General features: G+C 35.3%; 3 protein-coding genes across 3 annotated transcripts; 2 read left to right on the top strand and 1 right to left on the bottom strand. All coding sequences in view use genetic code 12, as the record gives it.

Annotated features, from left to right (window-relative positions):
* Positions 1–1155: 1155 nt before the first annotated feature.
* Positions 1156–2262, top strand: IFE2 (Ife2p; the record flags this gene model as incomplete). Its single annotated transcript, XM_049410354.1, has 1 exon — positions 1156–2262. The coding sequence occupies one exon, from the start codon at positions 1156–1158 to the stop codon at positions 2260–2262; it is 1107 nt and encodes a 368-aa protein (XP_049266062.1).
* Positions 2263–2456: 194 nt separating this feature from the next.
* On the bottom strand, positions 2457–3983 carry J8A68_000654 (uncharacterized protein; the record flags this gene model as incomplete). The annotated part of the gene is made up of 1 exon (XM_049410353.1): positions 2457–3983. One exon carries the CDS (start codon positions 3981–3983, stop codon positions 2457–2459), a length of 1527 nt encoding a protein of 508 aa, XP_049266061.1.
* A 4042-nt stretch (positions 3984–8025) lies between these two features.
* On the top strand, positions 8026–11789 carry J8A68_000653 (ENA1; the record flags this gene model as incomplete). The annotated part of the gene is made up of 2 exons (XM_049410352.1): positions 8026–8033; positions 8627–11789. 2 exons carry the CDS (start codon positions 8026–8028, stop codon positions 11787–11789), a joined length of 3171 nt encoding a protein of 1056 aa, XP_049266060.1.
* Positions 11790–12216: the final 427 nt, after the last annotated feature.

Below are 12216 nucleotides of genomic sequence, written 5' to 3'. Positions count from 1 at the left end.
GACTTGATAGATGTTTGAAAGCTCGTAGAGTCGTGATTCCACGGAGGTAACAAGAAATCATAACTGAACATAGCACTTCAAGATCTGATCTTCCGGGCTAGAGAGTACGTCCACACTAGGGCAATCATAATGCCGGCATGACCGCTCATTGCAAGTGTCCCGGTTTTAGCATAGAGAAAAAGAAAGAAAGCAGATGGAAATGAAAAATCTTTTCGAATTTTTTTTTTGCGTTTCATCGATGGGAGCGAAACTAGAAAACTGAGTGCAATTTGATAGTGAGAAAATTAAATAGGGTTACGATCTTTTTGTAGGTTGCAATCCTCCAAGCTGTCTGGAGGGTGATCTTGAAATGACAACGCTTTCTATAAGAAAGATTCAATCAACTAATGACCGCCGTTCTATGACCATAATAATACAAACTACAAGAACTGAGTCAAGTCACGCTTTATCCTTTGTCAATTGAAATTCGTATTTAAATTTCTGTTGTCAATTGAATAATCTGATGTGGATGTTGACAAAAATTTTGCAACCTCTTGGCACTATAAAGAGTCTAGCCCATTGCTCATAGTTAAGAATGTGGTCTATAATTAAATTAAAGGGAGAGCGTCATGAATGAAATATTTTATAAGGCAAATCATGATCATTTTTTCCATGCAGATGAACTTACATCAATGAGGATAAAATAATTTCAAATATTAAATAATATTATTATTGGTTTTACCTCCCGGTTTCCATTTCATTACTTTGCTTCCGGCTAATTCCCCTATGCCAGACAATGGCCAGGTTGTTAAAGAAAATAAGTGAATATGCACATATCACGTTACGAATATATTTTTAGGTTCAATAATTATTCCGTTTGTTCAAAATTGTTCCTTGTTTGAAAAGAAACGGGCTGCAAAAAAAAATTAAAAATCTTTCGGATATGCACTGCCAACACCGATTTCATTTGTTTCCTAAATAATATTAATATAATAGTCAATCATCTGATTATTTTTATTAAGGGATTATTTATTAAGCCTTAACCGACCGCCCCAAGTATAAATACTGTTCAGAAATTCCATTTGTCAGCTTCTACCTTGTTTTCTCTTTCTCTATAAGCTTAATGAATAAACTTTCGCTATAAACTAAATAAAAATTAACTCGCTTTATCCTAACATGCAAGCAATTGAATATCACGGAAATCAAACCATCAAATACGTCAACGATCGTAAAGAACCCACAATCACTCATCCTCATGACGTCAAAATAAAAATCAAATATTCCGGAATTTGTGGATCAGACCTTCATGAATTCGTAGAGGGCCCCGAAATATTCAAAAAATCCCATACTCATCCTGAAGGACAAGTAATGGGTCACGAATTCCTGGGAGAGATTGTCGACATGGGGCCAGAAGTATCTAATCTCAAACTTGGCCAACATGTCGTCGTAGAAGCTAATGGCACCTGTAGAGACCGGCCCGACATTGAAGGCGAATGTGATGCCTGTTCTCAAGGATTATATAATTGTTGTGAAAATCTTACCTTTTATGGTCTTGGGTTTAGAGATGGTGGAATGGCGGAGTATTGTGTGGTGAAGGATAATCATGTTGTTCCTTATCCTAATGAGATTATTCCTGACGATGTTGCTGCTTTGATTGAACCTTTGGCGGTTGGTTGGCATGGGGTTACCACTTCAGATATCGTTGATGAACCTAATAAAGATACTTGTGCTTTGATTATTGGTGGGGGGACAATTGGATTAAGTACCGTTTTTGCATTACGTAGTCATGGAATTAAGAATATTGTATTGACAGAACCTAGTGAAACTAGAAGAGATCTTGCTTCAAAACTTGGTGTTAAGGTGTTTGATCCATCTCCATTCAAGGATGTTGAGTCAACAGCTCAAGAATTGAGAAAATTAAGTCATGATGATGCCGGATTTGATCGAGTTTATGATTGTGCAGGGACTAGAGAAACTTTTAGGACTATGTTGTCAAGTTTGAAAACTGGAGGAGTTGCAACTGATATTGCCCATCGTGCTCATACCAATTTCAATGTTTGTCCAGTTCATTCAATGGCACATGAGTATACTTTAATCGGTAGTCAATCTTATAGAAGAGAAGATTTAGATTCGGTGTTGAATGCCTTTAAATCGGGTGAGTATGATCCTAGAGAAATTCAAATGTTGATTACTGAGAAGAAAAAGTTACTGGATGCCGTTGACACATTTGCCGAATTATCAGCTAATAAAGATGCTAATGTCCTGGTATTGTTACAACCATAGACATTGTGTATAATAATATACAATTTTTTTTTTCACGATTTGACGTTATTGATAATACTTATATAGTTCAAATAGATGTTATATTATAATTCTATCTAATTTAATCTAAATTTCCTTTTAATTACCCATAAACACGTTTAATAATACACTAAATAATAGCAATAAATAAGTTAGCACCATTCTTTTGTTTAGATTTACTTTGAATTCTTCTTTAAATAATGATGCAATGAATCAATTTTGACTCTTTTCGATAATCCAACTCTGAATTTTGGTTGACTCATGCCAACAAGAGCCAGTAGTGGTTTTGATGCGACTCTTTTGCGAGCGGGTTTACTTGGAGGTGGTGTGATATGTTCGATTCCTTCTTTGGATTGATTACTATCTGGCTCACAACTGGATTCTGACTGGTATTCTATCGTTTCTTTCTTACATGCTGAATCTGTTGATTCTAGTTGTGAGCTCTCCAGCTTCGCTTTAGATTTCAGTTGAGGCTTATGGTCAGCAGTGCCACGATATACATCTTCTTGTTTGACTGGGAAATTCAATTCTTGTTTAATACCAGCGGACTTGATAAAAGAAGCAATAAACTCAGATTTGCCAATGTCAGTCTTGTTATCACCATGGATTAGTTTCATTTTATCATCAGAAACGAGCTCTTTTGTATTTAAATCTTCGATATTGAAGGGAATCTTCGTTTCCATCTCTCCACTACATTGGGTCGAACATTCCAAAATCTCATCAATCCTCGGATCATCAGATATGGATGACAAAATACTTTCATCACTCAACCCAGCAAGTATATTTCGCTTATCAAACTCTTCCGAATAATCATCTTCGGTGATATTCTTCTCGAAGGCGTCATTGTATCCTTCGCTGTCATAATTCACTTTTTGGCTATGATTGATTGATTCTTCATCAATTTGCATTTCATAAGAATGGTCGTCGATTATAATGATTTCTCTGTACTCATCTTCTTCTTCTTCTTCTTCTTCAACTGCCTGCAGCTGAATAATTACTGGTTGCGAAGTATAAAAATTGAATTGGGAAGAAACTTCTGGATGATATCCTAGATCTTGTTCATGAAAATTCCCATTACTCAATTGTGATGAACCAGCTCTCAAGTCCTCTTCCGTTATTCCTATTTCCATTTGAGTTTCATAGTCATTCTCATACATCGATGATTGCGTGTGTACATCTTTTGTCAGTTTTTGAGATGAATCAAGTTGTGTATCTTTATCCCTTGAGTATCCGGGAATACTAGTCTGAATAGTATGACATTCATCATCTTCACTCGAAATACCACCACCACCGCCGACTCGTAATGAATCTATCAAAAGAGTATATTCTACTTCACTGTCTTCCACTATCTCTAATGAATCATCCATTGAACGTATTAGTCTCTCAACACAAGGATCCTCTTGGATGTTATTTGTGATTGGGAATGGATCAGTAGCTGAGCGAGTGGCAATATTTGTATTGACTTCTCCTAAAGCCTTACGCTTCTTCCTTATTATTGTGGTTGAAGAAGGACTTTCTCCATTGTATACGTGTATAAATTTGGTTCGTTTAATACTAGCAAAGTTGGCAGCAGAGTTTTCATTTTGGGAAAAGACATGATGATTATCAATTGTATCATGTGAAGATGTCGCTCGTTGATTTAGCTGGGGTAGTTGGTTCTTCTGGTTATGATTAGGCATTAGCAGTAGTAGTTTATTTAGCATTTGTTTTTATTGTATTGTATTGGTTAGCTGATGGATGAATGATGATTAAAACTGGTTGTAAAAACTTTCTCTTGTTGTAAACAAAGTCGTTGAATGGGTAGCGCATGCCCCAAAAAATAGGGCAGAACAATTTCTAGACGCGTCATTTATCTTCATTCAAAAGAAAGTGTTGCAAAAAAAGATAGCGAATAGAAAGTTAACAAGGAAGAGGGAATAAACAACGAATGAATCAACGAGATTGGTTTGTTAATTTCAAATACGAAAGTCTATATTTGTACCTTTATAGAAAAGTTTCTTAGAAGAATATAAAAAGTTCACTTAAAATCATTTTCCACTTTTAGGAAAGTATTATGTGACGTAAAAGGAGACAGAAATTAGATTGTAAGTCAATGGTTCAAGCTTGGACAATTTCTATGATAATCCCTTGAAGTAGTTGCATTCCAAAGTTTCATAAGTGGTTTTCAGTAGTTGGGCAAGAATTAGTGGAGTAATTATACTTTCCCAAAAAAAGGATAAATGATTTGAGTTGCCAGGCGCACATAATTTATTTTAAACGCTTGTTTTTTCGCTTAAACAAAACACGAGAATTAAATTTGAATCTTTTCTCTTTTCTTTCTTTCTTTCTGTTTATTACTTCAGAGCGCTTTCATTCATTCAATCGATATCCCCCCCCTACAAAGGGGATATGCTCTAGCTGCTTTCACTTACCTTCCTCCCCATACCCACCTTTGTTGCCGTTTAAGGGAAAGTGTCGGACGTGAACGTCACCCCCTCAAACTCATCAATGCTTCGTCTGAAATCACTGTTTATAATAGCAGGAGATATAGAATCGGTAATGTCACTTCCTTTGATCAATTTGGCCATAATGTTAGAAACATCCAGACATCCAGAGAAACTTGCTTTATTTATTTATCCTCTAACAAATGATGCTGCTTGCAATTTTTTAAAACTTCCTTGGTTATTTTGACGAGTTTTGATTTCCAACCTATCGTTAGTTTCCCTGGAAAGATCGGAGATTGAATTCGAAGAATGCAGTGATTGGCTTTACAAAATGAATCAACTTTTGATTCAAACATATGCAATCATTGAACGTTCTGGCTAATGGTTCGATTCTCATCATTGCGTTCAAATCAAGTGAAAGTTTGGAAATTGTTGAATTCCCATGTTGCTTCTTGGTTTACAATTTTTTTTACTTTATTGATTTCGATTTTTTTGATTAAGAAAAACATTACTACTCAATTTCAAAAAGGGCTAGGTTTTGTTCAAATAGCTCCTAGGTGAAACATACCTTATCCTCCTCGGATGGTCTAGCATAGGGGTATCACCCGAATTCTATTTTTTTTATTTTGTATCGAGTGACGTCCGTTCCTTCTTGGATTTCATCTTGGATGGAGGATAAATGTCGTTTTCACATCTTGGATTCCGTGCTGGAGTTCAGATAAAATAGGTGTTCTTTTCAATGAATAAAATCAGTGACGTCCAAGAGTAGAGAAATCAAGTTTGTCAAATTGTGTCAAAGGAGTGGGTATATTTGAGATCTATATTTAGAAAATCACAGTTGTTAAAGAGTATTACATGATTTTAAAAGACTTTCCAATCCATTGCTTTATGAATCATATTTGATGTATAAATGTTTGTTCTTTAGGCACTTCTTTAGGAAGTTGACCAATGTCCAGAAGCAATTTTGGGTATGTTAAGGAATAAACCCGTACATTAAATAGATTCAGATTGGAAGTTTTTGAATCTTAAGTGTGTATTCTTGCTTTTGTGTACTTGCTGTCTTTGGTTTGATGGAGACGTATGAAGTGGGAATGAAGGTGATTGGGACCATTTTGGAGGTTGGACTGTTAGAGATAGATTGAATTTGAGAGTCTCTCCCTTTTTTTGTACGTGTGCTTTTTTTTTGCAATGTTATCTTAACAAGAACCAATTACTAACTAATAGGATCTGTCTTTTGAAAACTACCATTGTTGGTGAGATAACCAGTAAAATTGCTTTACGTATCTGTGACGCAGTTGTGGAATGTACCATGTGAATTGTTCTTTCTCGCAGCTTGTGTCGTCATCCAGCTCATCGCGAAGCCATTAATTTCAAAATAACTAAGTACTTAAACTCCTAACTTTCTAAGTTTTGTTACTTCCAATAACTTGGGCAGGATAATCAATCATGTATTACCTTAGCCCCAGGTTTTGAAATTTGCAATAACAATGGTTGCATCCGCATAAATAGTTGGTAATAACAAAGTTTGCAAATCAGTTAGGGCTTTGATCTAGTATTAGTTTAGAGTCTTGCTACAATGGGTCCCGTTAGGGGAAACCTGACTCCGGAAAGCTGATGCATTACCAAGCCAAGATTTTGAAGCATGAATTATCCTAGAAACAACATATTCACGAGAAGTTTGCTAGAGGGTACTTTTGGATGGGGGCCTGAGTTGTCGACATTTCCGTGTGAAAGCGATGATTACAACTAGCTTTACGTCGCCTTTTTAGCTGCAATTTCTTTTTTTGAATTCTGATTTGAGCTCCATCTTCGTCATGATATGTGTTTTCATGATAAAATGAAAGCACATATCATGACGAAGATGGCAATCCACTCAAACTTTAAGAATGGGTATTCAAGAGAACTATACTTTCCAATACTTTTCCAAACGGTATACTGTTCCTTATATTTATTAGAATATGTCATGAGAATAAGTTCCAAATACTGTCTTGATCATATTCGGCATTTTTGGTTCCTCTTCTTGTCTGTATCTACATTCACAAGATAGTTTCCCAAGATAAGACAATCAGATTCATGGGTTCATGTGGCTGGTGATATTGCCAAAGAAGCCGAAACTGTGTCCTGGAAAATAGAGTATACATCAAGAAATCTTTCTTTGTCTATAGTCTTTTCGGTGAGTTTGCTGATTAGACTATCCTTAGATAGCTAGTTTAGATAGTGAAATGCCATTGGAAGTGTGAAAAGGAAAATGTAGTGGGAAATGTCTTGGACCAATCAAACCTGCTGAGATCCTAGTCCGATATGAAAGGCATTCGTTGTTTCTTTGTGTACAATCAATTATTGAGCTTCTGTCTATGGATTTCTTGCGAATACTCTACTTTGTACTTCCTTTTTGTTTTAAGGAATTTGGTATTGCCCGGGGCAAAACCGGACCCAAGAAAAGAATGGTCGTAGTCGAGATTATTATTTTTTTTTTTAGCGGTTGCAAAACTGAAACAAGCCACATGGGGTATGACGAGGGGTTGATGTCATTGTGTATTGTACAAACGGCAATCCTGCTATTTTTTGCAGCAAGTATCTCCTCATAAATCTTTATTCTCGAGTGGGAATGTTCCATCGTAAGATTCTCAGATGCATATCTGTTGTTTTCCAGTTCATTCTTATAGCAAACAAGACACGAGTTAGTTGGGCACATGGGCACAATTCTGGAAGGGAGGTTCGACTAAGGGGTAAAAAGTTAAAACTCTCCCGGGTTTTTTGAAATTATCATCTTGAAAGAAAGCAGATTTTCTTGGTATTAATTATAAAAGTTTTATTAGAACACCCACGTTGTTGCTGATTCTGATATTAAAATTTTCTTCTATCAAATAAGGGTTCTAAGAAGAAATCTTCTTGTGCATGACAAGGCTTTTAATTTTTTTTCTGGTAGGTTTTATTTTATTTTTTTTACTTCTGTTGATAATAATAAAAGAAATTGAGTCATTGTCGCATGACTGACGAGCAGTAGTTGGTTCTGTTCGAATCGATTATCGATTAAATGGTCTCGCTATGGGTATTCTCGGTGAAGATAGTTTCTAACAAACGTCTCAAAAATGATAGGGGTACCCACGTGCGATTGATAGGTTATGAATTCAAGTAATTGTACCTTATTAATTTCTTGGCAATACTGAAAAATGTACTGCATCTTACATCTTGCCGTTTTTCAATTTCTTTTTTTTTTAGCTTGGCTTTTTGATCCTGGGGGATCTATCAGTTGATTGATCAAAAATGGAAGTTTAAACCGTGTATTGTTAGAAGACAATAATCCCACACGACTATTAAAATGTGGAAGTATGGCTTGATATTTCATTTAATAGATTAGGTTGAAAATAATTTCCAATGGCCCGTGGCACATGAATTAAATCGGATGTACATGTATTTCATGATTCATCGTGTCGTCAAAAAAAGAAGAACTGACGGATGATTCATGGAAAAGTGACATGCGAAATGTTTCATGTTGAGTGGGTTAATAAAAAAATACAACAATAAATTCCATTCTTACTAAATTGCTTTTGTGATTCAATCATCGCTTAAAATAAAATTTTAATTCAAAATCTTTTTTTTTAATAGTTTTTTCTTTGGTGAGGCTTCAACAACTTAAATTGAGTTTGATTTTCCCATAAATTGAAATATTTTTTTTTTGCAACACTTTTTCTCTTTCTTCTTCTTCTCTTCTTCTTTACATACAATAAGAGACTCTCAGTCATTTTAGCAAAACAAACAGTTGCTTTATATTTAAGTTTTGAAAACTCATTTTAAAAAAGAAAAATTGATCAAAGCTTAAGAAAATTTTAATTTCTTGTTTTATTTGTTGCTAATCATCTGTTGAAAATAAAGTCTTCCATCGAATTAACCAATCCTACTAAAAATGGTTCGTCAGTTAGTAAGAGCTATGAAAATGAAAGCAGTGAAGAATCGTCGGGACAACAGAAACAAAGTAGTAGCTTATTAAGTACTGTCGAACCTTTTAGATTGGAAATTGCGGATGTCGCAAAGGTATTTAATACTGACTTGCAATCAGGTCTTAATGACCAACAAGTCGCTGCCAATCTTGAGAAGTATGGTTTAAATAGTTTAGGTAAAGAAGAGAAGATCTCCATTACGAAAATTTTGGCTCATCAAATCTTCAATGCAATGGTTCTTGTTCTTATTATTTCCATGATTATTGCTTTGGCTATTAAAGATTGGATTTCAGGTGCTGTTATCGCTTTTGTCGTGTTTATTAATATCTTTGTCGGGTTCATTCAAGAATTCAAAGCTGAAAAGACTATGGGTTCTTTACGTTCCTTAAGTTCTCCAATGGCTAGAGTTTTAAGAAATGGTATTGAAGAAAATATAAATGCCGAAGAAGTTGTCCCAGGTGATATTGTTCTTATTAAAGTTGGTGATACTATCCCTGCTGATTTAAGATTGATTGATACTATGAATTTGGAAACTGATGAAGCTTTATTAACTGGTGAATCAATTACAATAGCTAAGGATCATGAAGAGATTTTCATTAGTGATAATCAACCTGTTCCTGTTGGTGATCGAATCAATATGGCTTTTAGTTCTTGTGTGGTTGCAAAGGGTAGAGGTTCAGGTATTGCTATTTCTACTGGTTTACACACTGAAATTGGTAAGATTGCTGATTCTTTGAAAAATTCTAAAGATACAATTGTGGTAAAAGTCGATAAAAATGCTACCTTCAAAGAACATTATACTGCTGGATTCAAAACTATTTACAATGTGATTATGAATATCTTGGGAACAAATATTGGTACTCCTTTACAAAGAAGATTATCTTGGTTAGCTATTTTCTTATTCTGGGTAGCTGTTGTATTTGCAATTGTGGTCATGGGATCTCAAAAGATGATTGTCAATAAGAATGTCGCCATTTATGCCATTTGTGTTGCCCTTTCTATGATTCCTTCTTCATTGGTTGTTGTATTGACTATTACTATGGCTATTGGAGCTCAAGTGATGGTAACTAAAAATGTTATCGTTAGAAAGTTAGATTCATTAGAAGCTTTGGGTGGTATTAATGATATTTGTTCTGATAAAACTGGTACTTTAACTTTAGGTAAGATGATTGCCAAGAAGGTTTGGGTAGCTGATTTAGGTACATTTAAAGTTGATGGATCCAATGAACCTTTTAATCCTACCACGGGAACTCTTTCTTTCAAACTGTTATCACCAAAGGAAATCGACTCTATTGATGAAGAAGAAGTTAAATTTGATCAGAATGTTCCACAGCAACATGAATTATTCAAAGCTTGGTTAACTACTGCAACATTGGCCAATATCGCAAGTGTTCAACAAAGAGAAGATACCGGTGATTGGGAAGCTCATGGTGATGCCACTGAAATCGCTATTAATGTCTTCACTACCAGATTGGATTGGAAGAGAGAAGAATTAATTGAAAAGGAATCCTTGTCTCACATTGCTGAATTTCCTTTTGATTCTTCAATCAAAAGAATGTCCACCATCTATGAATCAACCAAGGATGCTAAAACTGTAATCTACACCAAAGGAGCTGTTGAAAGGATCTTATCTATTTGTAAGTATTGGTACCGCGACAATAAACTCGTTGAATTGACCCTTGAAGATGTTGATGTTATCGAAGCTAATATGACCGTCCTTTCCTCACAAGGTTTACGTGTTCTTGCATTTGCTCAACGTCATATTGTCGATCCATTAGCTGAAAACCTCAGTGATAGAAATGGTGTTGAATCTGATCTTACATTTTTGGGATTGATTGGTATTTATGATCCCCCAAGACCTGAATCACGTCCTTCGGTTAAGGCATGTCATAGAGCGGGTATTAATGTTCATATGTTAACTGGTGATCATCCAGGTACTGCCAAAGCTATTGCTCAGGAAGTTGGGATTTTACCTCATAATGTCTACAATTATCCTGCTGATGTTGTTCAAAGTATGGTTATGACTGCTAATCAATTTGATGGTTTGACTGATGATGAAATTGATAAATTGCCAGTTCTTCCACTTGTTATTGCCAGATGTGCTCCACAAACTAAAGTTAGAATGATTGAAGCTTTACATCGTCGTAATAGGTTTGTTGCTATGACTGGTGATGGGGTGAATGATTCTCCAAGTTTGGCCAAAGCTGATGTTGGTATTGCTATGGGTATGAATGGTAGTGATGTTGCTAAGGATGCTGCTGATATTGTTTTGACTGATGATAATTTTGCCTCGATCTTGAATGCTATTGAAGAAGGTAGAAGAATGAGTTCAAATATTCAGAAATTTGTGTTACAACTTCTTGCTGAAAACGTGGCTCAAGCATTATATCTTATGATTGGTTTAGTTTTCATTGATAATGATGGCTTTTCAGTTTTCCCATTAGCTCCTGTTGAAGTGTTATGGATTATTGTTGTTACTTCATGTTTCCCAGCTATGGGTTTAGGTCAAGAAAAGGCCCAATCTGATATTTTAGACTTACCTCCCAACAAATCCATCTTCACCAAAGAAGTCTTGATTGATATGTTTGCTTATGGAATCTGGATGGCTGCATGTTGTTTAGCTGCATTCGTGGTGGTTGTATTTGCAATTGGTGATGGAGGACTTGGTTCTGGATGTAATACTTCGTTTCATGAAAGTTGTGAATTGGTATTCAGAGGTAGATCAACTGCATTTGCTGCATTTACTTGGTGTGCATTACTTCTTGCTTGGGAATGTATTCATATGAGACTTTCATTCTTTAAGATGAGACCTGAATCGGAAAAGAATTGGTTGGTCCAATTGTGTGGTGATTTATGGGATAATCAATTCTTATTCTGGTCGATTGTGTTTGGATTCGTGTCGGTTTTCCCCGTGATTTATATTCCTGTGATTAATGATGTTATCTTCCTTCATGGTTCTGTGACTTATGAATGGGGTATTTCGATTGGGTTTACGATTGTATTCTTTATTGGTGCTGAAGCTTGGAAATGGTTCAAGAGAATCTATTTAAGAAAGGTTTATTATGTAAAGCATGATCCTGCTCTGATTAGTGATCCATTCCAGAAATATGTTACATTCAGTAAAGCAAACACAATGGAAGTTTGAGAGGTGGTTCGTTTTTGTTTTCGTTTTTTTAGTTTGGAGGTTTTTTTGGGTTTGAGTCCCATGTTATCCATGATGGATTTTCCTACCATGATCATTACTTACTTTATCTTAATTTCTTTTCTTATTTACGTTTTTACTTTGATTATAGGAATATTATACATTTATATTATTTTATCTTTGGCTTGTAAAGATTTGCCCAGAGGGTGTCTCATATGCTTCAAAAAATCTTGCGATGCGTGTTCTCTAAGCGATGGTCTCAGTACTAAGTATATGTTGAAATAAAAAAGATAGCAGTCATATTGCCAGCGTGGTTATGATCCATATGGAAGAGGATGGAAAGTGGATGTCTGTATTTAAACAGACTCTTGAAAAGGGCTCTGTCTTGCAATATCCTATAATACATCAATAAAAAAGTCTTGCATGAAAT

This window comes from Hemisphaericaspora subhashii, assembly GCF_019202705.1.
Source record: "Hemisphaericaspora subhashii strain CBS 10753 chromosome Unknown scaffold6, whole genome shotgun sequence".
Taxonomy (NCBI): Eukaryota; Fungi; Ascomycota; class Pichiomycetes; order Serinales; family Debaryomycetaceae; genus Hemisphaericaspora; species Hemisphaericaspora subhashii.
The sequence above is the reverse complement of the archived record's forward strand: the minus strand, read 5'-3'. Positions and strand labels throughout refer to the sequence as shown.